Source organism: Strix uralensis, chromosome 13 (genome assembly GCF_047716275.1).
Source record: "Strix uralensis isolate ZFMK-TIS-50842 chromosome 13, bStrUra1, whole genome shotgun sequence".
In the NCBI taxonomy this organism is placed as follows: Eukaryota; Metazoa; Chordata; class Aves; order Strigiformes; family Strigidae; genus Strix; species Strix uralensis.
In genome coordinates this window covers 24,456,178-24,472,944 of record NC_133984.1, presented here as the reverse complement: position 1 = coordinate 24,472,944, position 16,767 = coordinate 24,456,178, and the positions used below count along the sequence as shown (strand labels likewise).

At 54.3% G+C, this 16,767-nt stretch overlaps 1 protein-coding gene across 3 annotated transcripts in view; it reads right to left on the bottom strand.

Annotated features, from left to right (window-relative positions):
- FRMPD3 (FERM and PDZ domain containing 3) overlaps positions 1-16,767 on the bottom strand; it is a 72,218-nt gene that overhangs the window by 14,659 nt on the left and 40,792 nt on the right. For all 3 annotated transcript variants that reach the window (XM_074882945.1, XM_074882946.1, XM_074882947.1), the window contains exons 11-13: positions 16,003-16,092; positions 14,288-14,467; positions 3,290-3,434 (exon numbers count right to left, since the gene is read on the bottom strand). In XM_074882945.1, coding sequence (XP_074739046.1) covers positions 3,290-3,434; positions 14,288-14,467; positions 16,003-16,092 — 415 coding nt within the window. The remainder of the gene's footprint in view (positions 1-3,289; positions 3,435-14,287; positions 14,468-16,002; positions 16,093-16,767) is intronic.

The following is a 16,767-nucleotide window of genomic DNA, read 5'->3' as shown; positions in this document are numbered from 1 at the left end:
GAGGTCTGGCCAGCACAGTGGGCACTGAGACACAGGGATGCGGGTGCTGCATCACCGAGTCACCGGCCATATTCAGAGGGCAAGGGGGCAGCCTGGCTGCACGCAGGACCTTCAGCCTCAGTCTGCCAGTTCACACGTTATATGGCAAGAAGGAATTGTTGTCACCATTTTTGCATAACGTTGGCCAGACCAAGCAGTTTTCCTCAGGAGACTGCTAAATGTGGTACAATATTGCCTTTCAGGGACACATCCAACGTAGCTTGGCTGACTTTTAAGTGACAGACACCCCCAGTCCCTCGTCCCTTGCTGGCCACGATCCATGCATTGTTTCTGTCTGGCTGACAGCCACCGGATCAGGCCAGCTCCAAAAGAGCCCTCTGCTCCTGCATTTCCCTGTGACAGCCTCCCCTTGCTCCCTTGTGAGAGGCACGTGCCTGAAATATTGCTTGAACTTCTGGCCAGTGGTCCAGCCCTCAGGAGGGGCATCTGTCTGCATTACAGGTTGAATTGTGCAGCTGTGATGAGAACGGCTGCCAGGGGGATGCAGGCTCTGTCTTACCAAGTATAAATTAAATCAAATAAATCCTAATTAAATTCATTAGCTGAAAAAATTGGACAATTTGTCTCCCTAAACACACGTTTGTATTATACTGTTCATCACCTGCAATGCCAAAATCCCAATCAAAACAATATCTCTCTCGTTTATGGACATAGTGGTCTGCAGAACTGACAGTTGTGGGAGTCAACACAAGGCTCCGCAGCTGGGGACGTGCGTTCAGCGCCGGGCTGGCAGCAGGGCTGTGGGGGACCGAAGCAGAGTCTTTCCCAAAGCCATACCCCTCTGACGGGTCACGCCAGCAGCCTGCCCTGCTCGGACAGCCTCACTGCCTGCCTGCGCTGAGCCAGCGCCTGTTGCTGAATGGGGCCAAAACTCTAAAATCCATAATCCAGCTGCTGGATGCTCTGGGGGGGAAGGTCCTGACAAAGCTGAGAGAACAACCAAGGGCACGGAGCTGCCTGGCTGACGAGGGATGCTGGTGGGAGCCGGGAGAGGAAGGGGCAGGGAGGTGAGTTGCCTGCGCAGCTCTGGCATGGCACAACCCGTCCTGCAGAGGCCAAGGATCTGGCATACGGTTGTGCAGGGAGATGCGGAGACATGGATCTAACTGGCAGCATCCGGACAGAGCGGGCATTTCTAAAAATGTCTGCAGTTCAGCATGAGGTTTTAATGGGCTCAGAGAAGATAGATGTGCTCCTCCTCTAGGCAAAAAGCATGGGCCAGGGCTTGATTTTACATTTAAGATTCTGGCACAGCCTGCCTGCAGCCTGGAAAGTCAAAGCCTGGGCTAACTTGACTCATCCCAGTGGGGCTTTCTTATCGTTCCTGCAGAGATGTGCTAATGATCAGCAGTCCCTGCTCCCTGTGATCTGCCTAGCTCCTGACAGCTCAGCCTGCAGCCATAGAGAGACCAGAACTGTGAGCAGACTTTGTTTTCTCAATACACACTAAACTCACTCCTGAAGGATGCCTGAGCGGCTGGGCTGAATGTACTGGGTCTGCAGGGAAACTGTTCCACTCCACTGCTCAGAGAGGTTTTCATCGCACCTCTGAGGACAGACCAGGCCATCCAGAGAGGGGCTAGCTCTTTGGTATGAAGACCATGGATCTACTGCTCCATCGCTGTCCTACCCACACTGTGACTTCCCCTCACACTCACTCCAGCCCCCTGCAGAGTAATATTGGTTTCTTGAGACTGTAAAGAAAAGGTCAAGATCTACTACCCCTTTTAGCACAGGTTTGGACCATGCCCATGAAGCAAAATCTCCCTGAGGAAAAATCCTGGCTATTATCACTGTTGCTAGAGTGTGGAAAAGAACCACTTGCACATGCTGAGACACCCCCTGAGTGACCAGTAACTGTGGGCGCTGCCAGCCTCCCTTCAAGCCCCTGGGGATGTTCTGGGACGCTCTCTGCTTCGTACCACATTCCTCTGACTCCCCACAGCCATGCGTCCCTGTAGCCCATCTAAGGGTGACGTGACCCAGGGAAGGACCACTCTGATGATAGCCAGTTAAGTTGGAAACACCCTCCACTCACAGCAAAATGTGACTAAATGTGTTTCTGTAGGGCACCCAGAGCAGAGGGCACAGGGATAGCTGTCAATAAGAGCTGCAGGTGCAGAAACAAAAGGAAACCATGCGTGTATACTTACACCAACATCACCTGCCAGGTCCTTCCCTGGATTCACTGAGGTTGCCACAGATGCTTTCCTGATGCCTCTTGTGAGTGTGTCCTCCCACATGTGCTAAGTCCATGTCCCGGCGCCTTCCTCAGACCTCAGAGGCACCGAGTCCTTTCCCAAGGGCCCTGCTAGCTCTCAGCAATCCTCCCACCTCCTCCAGCTAGTCCCATCTCGAGGAGGCAGTTTTGACACTCCGCCAGCTACACTGATGACTTGTCACAGCTCTCTGGAGCTGCAGTGTCACTCAGGAGGGCTGGGGGCAATCTTCCAGAGTCAGCTGGGTTGGTATTTTGCCCATCTCCAGCCACTGATCCTGTATTTTATATTTCCCCATACAAAACATATTCAATGTGAACACCTGCACGGAACAACAGCACATAGCTCATGGCTGGCTCTTGTTTGAAATCACTCTTGAGAATCATTGATCATTTTGAGGGTGACTCACACCTGCAATCCATCCTCAAGGAACAGAGCATCAGTGCCTGGTGGGACAGAACCTGTCTTCAGCTGTTCTGGTCTCCCGCTGTGCCCAGACCCACCCTCTGCTCCCTGCATCAGGCTGGGCACCTGAAAAGCTGAGCCACCAAAGTTTCCTTCCTGATTTAGGAAATCAGCAGAGCAGCCGAGCTGGCAGAGCAGCCCAGACCCCCACTGCTGAAGGCAGCAGGAGCGCAGTCCCTGGCTGAGTGCATACACTCACGGTGGCCTCCGGCTCTGGGATGCCGGCCAAGGAGCGTGTGCTGCATCCCTGTGGCAACACGCAGGCTGTTCTGCGAGGACCCAGCGTTTAGCTGGCAGCATTACAGGTCTTTTCAGAGGCACCTCCTGGATCTGCTCTAGGAGCTGCCAGAACAACACTTGCAGTGAGTCTTCAGGGCCCAAGCTGACACCACAAGTCAGAGCTTTTCCAAAATGAGGACTTGTCTCCCTGCTCCTTGTTTTTTGGTTCAAAGGGGCTCTGCTGGTTTTGCAGAGCCCTGGGCTGAGGGAGGAGAAGGGGGAGGCTGGGGAAAGGGCTCGCACAGAAAGCAGAGGCTGAAACGTACCTGCCTTGATAATCTGAGGTGGGGGTGGCTGGCTGGGGGCCCTGGAGAATATCATCTTCTTGGAGTCCACCAGGAGACGGCAGTAGCCTGCGATCAGGCAGGCGAAGTTGGTGGCTTCAGGCCACTCCATCAGCAACACCAGTGGCTGGAAGGCAAGAGAGGCAAAGTGCATGAGGGCCACGCGGCTCCGCTGACACAGGACCAGTGTTCCAAAGGGGCTGTGCTGGGGCCCTGCACTGGTGTAACTGGTGAACTGGCTGCCACTTTTAGCACCCACACAGGAAAAACCAGCCGGGTGCACATCCTTACACCAGATCACCCAACAAAGCGCTGTGCGCAAGAAAGCGCCTCGCTGCAGCTGTAATTGCCACTCTCTGACCCCCCTAAGGATGAGGAAGGAGGTGGAGCCCCGCAGGGCTGAGGCTGGGCCCCCATGCAACTGGCTCCTGATTGTCTGCATGTCAATGCTCTAAGCCCACCTACAAGCACCAGTGTAACCGTCAGGCCCTGGGGAGCTCAAGGAGTTTGTGGAATCTCCAGCTGCCAGAACCCCTGTTTCATTGCAGGCACCATGTCGCCCTCCCACAAACTAAGACATCTGCTTCTAGCAAGATGCAGAAGGGGCAAAACCCCATTATAGGCTCCTCCAGCCACCACTCTGAGCCTGTGGATCTTATTTAAATCTAACCCTTTGGAAAACTGACTTTGTGCTTAGGAGCAGATGGCATCTTCTCTTTTAGGAGGGCATTTATTTGAACACTGAAAAAGGTCTTTGCTTGAAAGAGAAGAAAAAATCAGACACGATCTGTGTGCCACATATAACACCATTGCACGATCTAGCGGCAGACACGGCGACTCCCCAACTCCCAGCTTGTCCCAAGGAGAAGGTTAGCGAGCCCGGGGAAGCTGTCAGGGTGGGATCTGCTCCTGCCTGCCCGGTGAGGTCCTGTATGCTGCTGGGACCTGGCTGGGCAGAGCAGCCTGTGCCAGCACAGCTGGGTTGAGCTGTCCATGCTCGGTCTGAGCCCCCAGCACTGCTCAAGGTGGACCCGTGAGATGGTAAAAAATTGACAGTGCTTTCAATAGTTCTTGCATGGCAGCTCTAGCCCTCATCTACCCCTTGCACAAAGCACCCTTACCTAAAGGACCTTGGCACCCAGGTACAGGGCCTATTTGGGGCAAATGGGGGAGGATTAGCTACTGCTGTGGCTCGGGCTGCCCATCCTGCCATGCTCAGCCTCTTGCACACTGACAGCCCTCCAGGACTCAGAATAACTTATTTACCACGTCCAGGGCAGACCAAGCCCGTTTTAAAAACCACTTAAGCCTATGCAGTGTGAAAAGCATTAAAGCTATTTTGCTTTTCTTGTTTTATAACCACAGGAGGTTCCTGGTACCCACTGGCCAGTCCTGTGTTCTGCTCAACACTTGCTTTTTTAAGCCACCAAGCCAACTCTGGCAAAGGAAGACCCAGCCTTACAGCACATCACGCTCTGGATCATACAACGCAATAAACCTGGGGGTGAAGCCATCAGCCCTGGGCAGAGCTGTGTGTGATCCCCAAGTCATGCCAGCCCCTGACAGGGGCTGATTTCTTCTAGGGCCAGGGTAAAGAAGTTCCCTCTTTGGCTGCTGTGCAGGAAGAGAAAGGAGAATAAATAACTCGATGTGGAAGAGAAATAACTCGATAAGTGAACACGCTCTGCTGAGAGGCTCTGCCCCTGCCTGCTTGATAAGGCTCTTTCTGCATCATGGAAAAATAAACCTGAGATGACACAGATCAAAGGGAAAGTATCAAGATAGAGAAAAAGGAGAGAAGAGATTCTCCACGCAGCTTGAAGGAGGCAGGCATGCAGTGGTGAGGGGGGGGTGACACCTCTTAGCCCAGCTTCAGTCTTGACATAAGTGATGAAAGGAAACCATGTGTTCCAGTTCTGCTGTATGAAGCATCCTTAAAGCAAGTGCCTTCTACACAGGGCTAAGCCTTCTTGGGTTTATCAAGCCATCTGTTGAATAAAGAGACATTTGTGCCTTTTCCCCCCTCTGTTATGCAGCAGCGAGGGTTTGAGTACTAGCAACAAGAAAGGAAGCAAATGCCAAGGAGAGGAAAGCAATGGCTGATGAGTATCCACTAGTGGGAGATTAAATGAAGGGGCCAAGGCGGGTTAAGAATTCCCTTTCAAAAGGAAAACCAGGGGCATAGTTTCTACCACGCCAGAGATTCACAGCTAGCTCTCGGGGACACCAAGGCTGAGTGGCACAGAGTCATGAACTGTCATTGCCTCCTTGTCAGCGCTCGCTGTTCAGCCGGCGGGGCAGTCCCGCTTCCCCAGCTGGGTACCAGCACCTCTGAGACCCAGCCCTATTTCCATCCTTGCTCAGATACCTCTGCTTCAGGATGCTCCCACCCACCCAGAGATGGGACTGTAGGTTCTTGCTGGCAAGAAGCAGCCCCTGGATCAGTCCTCCTGAAGGGAGACAGGACTGAGACACAACCACCCCAGCTGGTGTTTCTTGCCTACAAATGAAACACATGCAACACACCAAGATGCTGCGAGCTCCCTGCCAGCTCCCCGAGCCAGCCCAGCCTCCAGAGTGGCCTCCAGCAATTGCTGCATGGCATGCTGGGGTTAATTGTAGCACTGTGCTCTGAAAAACAGGAATCTTAATACTGATTAGCATTACAGCTTAGCGAGGGGTCTTAGAAATGATTATTCTCACGTCCTGGCAAGCAAGCGGCCTGAGAGTTCTCTAGTTGTCAAGCATTCAAATATTGTTATTAGAGATTAAGTCACTTCAGGGGCAGCTTGAAGCCGTGCACCTGCGCTGCCGGCAGTGCTCCAGCAAGCTCCCCATGACTCGGGAGCCCACGCTGCAGGGGCTCTGTGTCCTGCTGATGCATTATTGGCTGTTTAAAAAGATATCAGATGTGAGCAAAGCTGCTGCAGTTGGGCTGTGCGTCTCTCCCGGCCTCGGTGGCCTCTCTGATGCTCACTAACAGAGGGCTGGCTGTCACCCTTTCCCACGTGGGGTTACAAGATTGAATCTCTCTCTTCCACCCACTTAGGTAATTTTGCCAAGATTGCAGCATCTCAGCTGCCTTCGACACTTCCACCCTGCTGCCACATCTCCCTGAAAGCGGCCAACAGATCTGAAGTGATTGGTGGGGTCAAGAGGCAAAGAGGCAACACGATCGCAGCAGCCTTGTTTCCTTGGGCAATCAGGCTACAAAGAGGAGGTGTCAGGGATGGCAGCTAACGGAGATGTTATTTTTAGACATCGGCAGTCTTGGCCACCCTGTTCACGCAGGCGAGGCAAATAAGATCGCACGGACGCAGCCAGGCACAGGCGAGCTGAGCAAACATTGACTTTCTGAACAGTTGCCTGAAAATTTTCCAACTAATGTCGCTAAGGGCTTTAGATGGTAAATTCAGGGCAGCTTTGCAGGGAGCTGCTCTAAGTAACAATAACGCAGGACTGTAGTTTGTGCTTTGGGCTTCTTTGTGATGCTCATGTCTTACGGCCAACGGGACTGACCTCCTTCCCTTTGGAAACATCCTGCAAGGAGCAGTAAGGACTCACGCCTGTGGTATTGGCCTGGTCCCCACAGGGCTGGGGCTCAGGTAATGTCCCTGCCTCCCCCTGCGATTTTTTTTAACCTGCTGCTCAGTCTCAACCAGACCTGACAGAAAAGCAACAACCTGAAAGAGCATGAAACCTCGTTAAGTTTTCTAAACCTGGTGGTGTGGTAGAGCAGAGAGTCTTCGGTGAGCAGCTGGAAGGCAGGGGAGGATGCAGCAGGAGCAAAACGGTGTCATTCCTCTAAGACCCACTCCCTGCCCCATCAGCACGGACTTTTTTGGAAGTGGCCACAAAATGCAGTACCTCCTTCCCAGCTGTTAATCAGGAGATGGTGTTAATCACCGATGGGGAACAAGTTACTAACTAGTATAACCCTCTGGTTATCCTCCTGCCGTGCACCAATGGTGTGTCTCATGCCAACCAACCCGTCCTCTTCCTCCTCCTCCCCACCACATTCTCGCTGAGCCAGAGGCAGCAGCTCATAGCTCAGTGGCCCCCAGGGTTCTGGCTTCTGCTCTGGCTTCCATGGGATGCCAGAGCAGGAATGCTTGTCTTATTTTTGTCAGGTCAGCAGCACCTTTAGGCTGAAAGCTGGTTTTACACAGAAACAAACTTACTGGGATAATCCTACTGCTCTAAAAATGCCAAACATCACATTCCTAGTGGGATGAACATGTAAAAGTTCATCTCTGACCTGTAATATGCCAACATGAAAAGAAGCGAATTTTAAAGAGAATGCTCTTTCTAGACCTAAATGCAGAATACCAGCCTGAAATTACTGATGTTTTGATCTTTCAATCATACTGGTGTTCTAGATTTTCTAGTCCTAATGAGAAAAGCACATTTGTCACTTAAAGTTTCCTTCTTGGCAATCAGTCTCTCTGGAAAGTAAAACAAAATAAATTTAATCTGGATATAAGAGGTAAGTTTTCCATTAGTTTATTAAGGATATAGTGCTTTTTCTATTATGCCCTGCCTTTAAATCAAACCTTGATGTCTTTCTGGAGGATATTCTCTTGTTCAGACAAAGGTGAAGATTTCACAGAAGAACGTCTGGAGGAAATTTTATGGCCAGGGTTATGCTAGAGGATCTTAACAGTCCTCATATTTAAATTAATTTATGACCCGATCTATGCATGCTATAACCCTTAAGCTTATGTGCATTGCCTTTTAATCTCCCCCCTTTATCACGTACTTTGGGTCTTACCCTGCTTCCTTTAATGTAGTGCAGTAGAAAGGTGGGAGATGAATTTACATAATTTATGTACCCTGGTTTACTTGAGGTGCACTGCCAAGTTTATATTTAATAATATAGGCATCCGGGCCTAACAAGACATCAGTCAATTTTTCACTTGTACATTGACCTTTCCTTCCCTCCCTTTAAGCATTATTAACTCAGCTCTATCGATACCAGGCTGCTTGTGATTAGGACCATTATTTCCCATTTGTTGATCAATAAAGCTCCTGCCTTTGTTAGCAGCAGCGTCTCCTTCCTTAGGGTCTGAGCAGCCACCACCTCTGCCAGATAAACACCCTCCTCGTTCCCCGCACGGTCCTACCACACGTCACAGCGGATGAAGAGGAACCTCTATCGACTGCAAACCTGTAGGTGCCTCCTTCTCTCCACTTCGATGGTGGGGCTGTGTCCCCTGGCAGTGCTGCTGTGTCCCGGGGAGGCACAGGTCCAGCCTACACCCTCGCATCAAGCTGCAGCTGCCACCCTGGCCGGCTTTCATCTCCTCCCCAGCTACTCAAAGGGCTTGTGCTCTTCCCTGTGGGTTTTCTAATAACCACAGCCTGCTGGCACTTTTGGCATACCCCACGTTTCCTATTTGCTGAAGCGAGTTCTCAGGACTCCCAGGATTGCAGCACCATCGGGCTGCACTCACGCCCTCAGCGCTGGACACCTGAGGTCTGCTTGTTCGTTTTTTTCTTTTTTCTTTTTTTTTAAATAAACAAATCAAATTTGGTTTTGCAGGCTTGGAAACTCATCCTCTCCACATGTCGTCTGGCTCTTCTGTTTCTGGCAGGCTCCCATGTTTCTGGCTGGCTCCTGTCCTGGGTGCCCGTGGGCAGCGCTATGGGTGGCACCGGGGCTGGCACCACATGCTGGTACATGCTTTGCTTTATATCCCACTAGAAAGGCTCTGTGAGGCAGGAAACTGCATCCACCCCTCCCACCCCAGGTACTGAGCCAAAGGAAATCTCAATTCCTCCCTCTCTCCTGTGAGATGACAGTGTTTCAGAATGGCTTAATGCAAATAAAGAAGAATTCAGCTTAGGGAAGCAGAGCCTTTAGGTCCATCATCACTCCAAAGCCTCGCTCTTTGTGTAGGAGAAATCCGACGGGCTTCAATCATGGCTCGCAGGAGTGGGAATAATGCTGGCGTCGCCTGCCCTCGTCAGTTTGATGGGGCTCCCCACCATTTCCAGATTACAGTTTGGCGAACACACATAGCACCGGCCTCGGCACCCACAGCGCGTCCCTCCCGCGCTTGGCTGGGGGAAGCACCACTGGGGCTGGGGTCAGCTGCTGCCCCGCGGGCAGCGGAGGCTGGGAGGCACAGGGGTCACCATCCCACCGCCAGTGAGAGGGAGGGGTGGCTGGTGGACAGGACTTGGCTCCTTCCAGGGGAGAGAAGAAGGCTGCACCCCGGCCACGCACGGCAGCTTTTTATTTCCCTGGCAGGCTGGAAGCATGTGGGGCCCCTGGGACACCGACATCAATAGTCAGATTCCAGGCACAGCAGCAGCCGGCGATCTTTCTGAATTAATTTTTCCTTTGTTTTCCTCTGTTGAGTCTTGATCTCGGCTAAAGCGCCGGTTGGCTGCTGGCCCTGCTGGGAGACATGAAGTCAATTACCCTGATACCTTTGATTGAATTGTGTTTGGTGAGCAGCCAGCTGCTGTGGGCTCCTGCCCCGCAGCCCGGCGCGGGGACAAGGTGCAGCCCGGGACAGCTCCTCTGTTCAACTGCAGACGCTTGTTTGGGCTCAGGCAATCCGGCTGCCCCCCGAGCGCTCCTTTTCCATTCCCACTCAGCAGCTTTTTTGCCAATGTCAAGACTGTTAATAATAAGAAGCCCAGCGGCGTGTAGCTGTGTAAATCAGAAAGGAGAAATGCTGCATTTGAAAAGGCATTTCAGCAAGAACAAAACCTTCGCTTCTGCAGGAGCTGCGGAGCCGCACAGCCAAGGGTGCGGTGTGGTGGAGCCACCCAGCTGAACGGCAGCAGCCGGCTCCGCTGTGTCCACGGGGCTGAGCAGTTCTCCCCACGCCTCCTGCACCCCATCAGCGCTGCCGGGCTTGTCTGGATGCTGGGCCGGAGATGCTGACGCTGCCCTTCCTGGGATGCCGCGAGGTAGAGGAGGACTGCGCAGTCCTGTGCCGGGGAGGCGTGGAGATGCGTGCCTGGAAGCCCAGATCTGAAGCACTGATTGCTCTTCAGTGCCGGGCCCAGCACTGCTGGGCAGCTGGAGGGGGAAGCCCCAAGGAGAAATGACAGCCCCAGCACAGAGGGGACTTTGCCAGGTGGGAATGACCACACGATCCTGCAAAATGCCCGCACCGCTGCAGCGCAGCTGGGCTCGCACCGTCCTGCCCCCAGCTGCATGCTGTGAATTTTCTCAGCGTTTCCAAGCAAACCTGCCCCACTCCCTCTGTGGCTGTTGAGGCGACGCCTGCTCCTCTCCTCCCAGCAGCTCCCTTGGACATCGCAGGGAATAAAAATCCTTCTTGGACCCAGTAGCAGCGTCCTGGAGGCTTTTGTTCCTCTGTCCTGAGGTTGCGCAGCTCTTCTACAAGGGGTCCCACCAGCATTTGCACCCCCCTTGCCACACCTGCAGTGGCAAACAGCTGAAGAAAGCAAAGCAGAGGCACCAGCCCTGGGCTTGTATCCTACATGGGCTGTTTTAAACAGAAACCGAAGCCCAGGATGGAAAAGGTCCAAAACAAACCAATTACCTACCCAGTGAATAATTTATAAGACAAACACCATTTCTTTTCCTCCTGAATTAAATGCAAATGGTTTATGATCTCCTCAAGCCTGCTTGTTACCTGAAAATCTTCCCCTGCTCCTTCCCATCAGGTATGTCTGGGCTGTGGTTGCCGGCAAGGAGCAGCTAAGGACGTTTGGGTGGCGCTGGCTGGTGCGGTCGGGGAGTGCAGACCTCTCGGCTGATGACTGCTCCGTGACCTGAGCCCTTTTTTTAACCCTTAGGATCAACTACACATCAATAAACCTGGCACTTAGAAATTCAAAATGGCCTTTCTGCACAAATCCCTTCACCGTCACTGACCATCTGCCGTTTCCACAGTAACCCAGCAGCTGCCACAGGCCGCCACCACCCCGCCGACTCAGGCCGGCTCACCCACATCCCTGCTGTTACCTGGGGGTACCAGAGCTGCCCTAGCACCAGCACCCCGCAATGCAGCACCAGGAATCACAGTGCAACGGCCCCCGCTCTGCTCTGCAGCCTGCAGGGTTCTGACAGGCTTCTGGGGCTGATACGGAGTTGAGCACAGGTCCCCAAAGCAGTCAGGACACTACTTCGAGCACAACCCTCTAATGGCTTACGACTCATGGTGGAAGCAGATTTATTTGCAACCCAGGGCTTTAGCCAGAGACCCCATCAGTGCAATAGAATAACTGCAGAACGCAGATTAGCACTGCGATCTTTTTGCCTGCTTTTCTTAGCCTGCCTCACCCATGGCTGTCCTGCACAGCATTAGCATGTGCCTCAGTTCGGAGCAGACATTCTGGCTTCAAAACCCAGCCCTTTGGATAATGGTTAAATGAAGACAGATACAGATATCAGCAGCCTCTGCACTGGTGGGGTGCTGTTGAGCCTGCTGAGATTCACAAATGGGCAGGCAGGCTGAAGGGCTCTCGGTGGCTGTAGGCAGCTGCCTGGGATTTCTCAGGGAGATAAAGCTGCTGTGCAGGTGTACGTGCTTGTGGAAGTTGTATGGGAGCTGCCTTTTCTCCAGCAATTTGGAGGCTGGATGGAGGGGATATGGGAGAAAGTCTACTCCTACAGCAGGACAGGGCTGGTGGTGTTAGGGAGTTAATTACTGCTGCAGAGCGTAGCTGAGGGGAGAGGCGCTGCAGGATCTCTGGAGAAGCCTGGTGGGAATTGCCACCTAATTTACAGCAGATGGACGTCACCATCACCTCAGCCCCCAGCACATCTGCCGCTCCTGCAGCCAGTCTGAGCCACGCGCCTGACGGTGCTGGGGGGGACGGCTGCCCTCTGCCACGCCAGGGAGGGGCCGGTGGCACCAGGGGGGCCTGTGCACCCCACCATGACCTCGATGAGGTGCTGGGGCTGAGCAGCGCCTCGGGGAGCAGAGCTAACGCCGCGTGTCTCCCCGCACAGTACTCGGGAACACGCCGAGCTCCCAGCGTGAGCCGTGAGCAGCCAGTCACGGGGTCGTGAGCAGCCTATTATTAATATCATGATTTATACACACATAGGAGGGGCACAGGCACCAGGAGGAACCAGAAGGGTTACTCATGGTGCAGATGATATCCCTCCGTTATACCTGCTCCGCAGGCAGGAAGGAGGAGACCCGATGGGCTCCTGCACAGCCCGGGCTGCAGGAGGGAGGTTTGAGGGTTTTGAAGGGTAGGGACAGGCACAGCAGAACTCTGGCACTTCACCTGGGCAACGACTGACCTCGGTGGGATGCAGGAGAGGGAATATTACAGCTGACCAAATACTCACTGAATTACAAATGCAAAAAAAGGGCTTCACTGATTGGGCTGTTGGAAGGGACAACCAAGGCAGAGGGGATGAGGATGAGCGCAGAGGCTACTGGGGTGTTACTGCAGTTCAGCAGAGCTACTGGACCAGGCACAGCGGCAGCAGGAAAACAGACTTGGAGGAATTAATGAGCCTGGTAGGAGGAAGTGCTAAAATCCACCAGGAGAGGAGGCAGCAGGAGAATCCTAAACAAATCCACCCTGATTACATCTGCGAGGCTATGGCTGAGAGCGCAAGGAAGGGGCTGCAGAGAGGGCTGAGGATGAGAGACCTCGCAGGACATGGGGAAACACAGAGGCAGCCAGCAAAGCAGCTCAGCTGCATCAGCCTCAGGGGGAAAAGGGATCGATGTGGGAGCAGCAAAACTGACCTACAGCCAAAGGCTTGGAGGGCTTGTGCAGATACACCCTGTCTGCTGCACAGCAGCATCTCCATGGCCCACAGCGGTCACAGCTCCACCGTGCCAGGTGGCATGGCATGGGACGGCCTCTGCCAAGCACTGCTCCTGTCTAATTTAGCCCAAACTTGATCTTAACTCTGTCCTGTTGATTTGAAAGTGGGAGGAGAGGAGAGGAGAGGATGAGGCTTGGCAATCATCTGTCAGGTCACTTCAGCTCTGTCCTTCCCCACAGGGCAGGGAAGAGCTGGGTGCAGGGAGGCAGTGAACCCCGAGGATGCCCTGGAGCAGGCACAGAGCTACCTGCCTGCGAGTCTGCTGGAGAAGTGTCCTAGCTTATTAAAAACCTGAGCAAAGGCCAATGGAAGATGTCCTCTGGATCTTGTGGCTGCTGGACCAGACACCAAAGAAGGCAGTGAAGCTCTTACTGTATTGCTGACAGTCCTTCTGAAGGATTTGGGACCCAGGAGAGACAGGAGACCGTGAGGGGTGAGGAGGGGTGATGGGGCCTGGCCGTGGGGATCGACTACCAGAATCAGCACTGCACCACCCAACTAGCAGGGGATGGCAGGATGATAACACACAGGGCCCAGGAGGGCGTGTACGCCAAGGAGTGGAAAGACTGCTCTGTGGGCTAAGGGATAATGGAGGCAGCTGGCAAGGTTCCCAGGGGGTGGCTTACTGGAGCCAGAGACACCCATGGCCAGGGATGCCCAGTGATCTCTTCTCGCCCTCTGAGCCTGACACACCCCCATCCCATTATTTCCAGCTCACTCAACGACCCTGCGTGGCTTGCCAAGGTCCTTGAGCGCTGCTAACGCACAAACCACCACCAGTTCTCTCCAGTACCTGCATCCAGCCCAGGTATGGCCACAGACCGCTCCTCTCCAGCCCTGAGCAGAGGCGAGGCTCTGTCCTGGCTCCAAAGCGCCCTGCTACCTGCCCGGCCTGCGTCACCCCCATCTGCCTCAAGGACGCTGCTTGCACCCTTGGGTAGGCGTTTGGGTTGTGGCCAGAACACCACCGTGCCTGTACCACACCCCCCTGGTGTGAGTCCCTGCCCCTACGGCACAGAGAGGCAGGGGAGATGTCACAGACCTTGCGCCCTGTGCCCGCAATGCAAAAGGGGCTTCTGAGTCTCCAGAAATCTCCAAGCAGATGCTGCAACATGCACGTGTGTCCTGAACCCCCTCACACCCAACACCCAAGCACAGCCCCTCTCCCTGGTGCCTGCCTCTGTGGCACCCATGCCTACCTTGGCATCCAGGATGCTGGTCTCCACCCGGGCCACCCCCTGGTTCTCCCTGAACAGCTGGATCTTGCTGACCTTGCTGAACTCTGACAGCACGGTGGTGAGGTTGGTCTTCAGGTCAATGACGTGGCTGATGCCGTGCCGGGGTCCCACCAGAAGCGTGGTGGCTGGCTGCTTCTCATCCTGGTAGCACGAGCACATGGAGAAAGAGAGACAGATGGAGGGGGGTGAATGAACGTACCCTGGGGCTGCACAGGCTGCGCCCGGCTCTCTCCGAGGAGCCAAGCCTCAGTGTCAGCAGATCAGGCGGGTCCCAGATGGCTTTTGTAGAGCAGCAGGTGAGGCTGGTGCCATGAACCACCACCCCCACCCCCAGCATCTCTGCAGAGCTGGGAATGCGTCCTGGTGTGCAGGATGCCAAGGCTATTTAAAAATAAAGCACTGAACTGACTGTCCACATGAAATATTCAGGCCTGCTGGTGTCACTACAGAAAAGTAAGAGCACGTTACAAATCTGCCTGATCTGACATTGCCTCTGAGAGAAGGAAGCAGAGGAGGGAGTGAATGCATTTTAGAAAAGAAGAAAGACTAAAGCCTTGACTGAAAATACAGCTCTTTCTTGCTCTGGTCTGCCCAGGAAGGATGCTTCAAGCCAGACCTGGAGCTGAAGAGGAGCTGGGCAGGCCTGTGCAGAAGAGAATAAAGGAATACTTTTTATCACTTACAGGTGGTTCAACTCCTACGCTGGCTCAGAGTCATTGCTTTGGTGTCAGAGATGAAAAAAAAAAGGCAGGGCACCCACACCAGAGGTGAGTTGCCCAACATTGCACGCCCAGGCAGTGCCGGCGGCAGGCTCCGACTGCTCAGCTACAGCACCAACCAGACACCCCATGGCTCTGCCTTCCTTGATTTCCTACAGGCAGCCCCCCGAGCTGCAGCTGAGGAGCTCCAAGGCATGGTGGAAGCAAAGCAGATCAAAGGCTGCAAGAGATGGGTGGAACCCAGAAGGCAAAGCAAGGGAAGCCAGGGAAGTGCTGAGACCTTGGGTGGGGGTAAAGGGAAGGATGGCAGGGAGGTGACACCTACATGGGGCCCCCTGGATGGGAGGTGGAGAAAGAGGGATGGAGAGATGAGCCAGGCAGCAGGTCCACCATTCTCCTGTTTGGCTTGGTGCCTTTCCTCCTGCAGTGGAAGAAGTGAGGTGGCTTGGGTGAGGGGTGGAGATGCCTCTGAGGGAGACGAGGGAGGAGAGGGCCATGGTGGTGGCAGCTTCCTGAGAGCTGCCAAGCAGTGGTCGGGCTGGACCACTGCTGATGGAGACAGTAAGGCCAGCCAGGCTATTCCCTGCATGGACAAGCAGGGGACGTGGTGGCCTTTGCCAAGGGTGGCCTCCTGTGAGACGGATGGCAGGATGCTGCCAGGGCAGGACTGAGCTATAAGCATGTGTCTGAATCTACTCCGACTTTGCCGAGCTGGTCATCTTGTTGCCCAAAAGGCTGGCAAGAACAGAGCCGACCCTGGCCCTGCAGAGCTGAAGATCTGACCTACTGCCAGCAGATGCTCTGAAGGTTTTTCTGGATGGGCTTGGACCCTAGTGGGGCAGAGCAAGAGCCTGAGGGAAGTAATTTCTGTGGGAGCCACATCTCCCCTGGCTCTCCCCTCCAGCACACACTCAGGACCAGTGCAAGCACCTCCCAGCCCATCCTGAATTACCGTACCAGTCCCACTGTGTTGAAGAGGACCCCGGCAAAGGTGGGAAGCTCATTCAGGATCCTCAGGTACTGCAGCTTCGCCTGGGCCGTGGAGACCTGACAAAACACATCACACGGGTGATCACCACCAGCACAAGGGGTAAGAAATGCAAGCGGCTGGCGCAAACTTGGCGCTCCCAAGCAGGGGTGCGCAGGCAGCTCGGGGCATGGGCTGTGCTGACAGCGAGACTGGGGGCTTGACATGGGGTGGAGGGGGTCTCCGCTCCCCTCCTGTCCTGGGCAGATGCTGGGAGGTAACTCAGAGCAGAGGCACAGCCAGGGAGGACCCAGATGCTTGATGTATTCCCCCCCCCGGGGGACATATAATCCCCCCCGAGATGTATAACTCTCCTGGGGGATATATACCCTCCTTGGGGAGCTCTGACAGCTGCAGGGACCAAGGTAGTGGCTCAGCAGCCTCCTCCACAGCTTTCCAAGCCCAGAAACAGAGATAACGATAAAGACAGGCTTAACTGATATGTGCTGCTTCAGCCAAGCTGAGAGCCAGCTCTCGGCTGATCTCACCCCACTGATCCTCAGTGCAGTCCCCGAAATCCAAATCAGCTCTCAGAAGTGGATTCAGGAGAGAGAGTGGCTTGCCTGGCTGTCACCCTGGGATTTATCTCCCGTGCAAGGGGACTTAAGCAGCAGTAACAGGAGTACCCAAGCAGCTGGGGACAACAGGATGGCTGGGGCGGAGGGCACGCTGCCACCCCACCAGCCCTGAGCCGC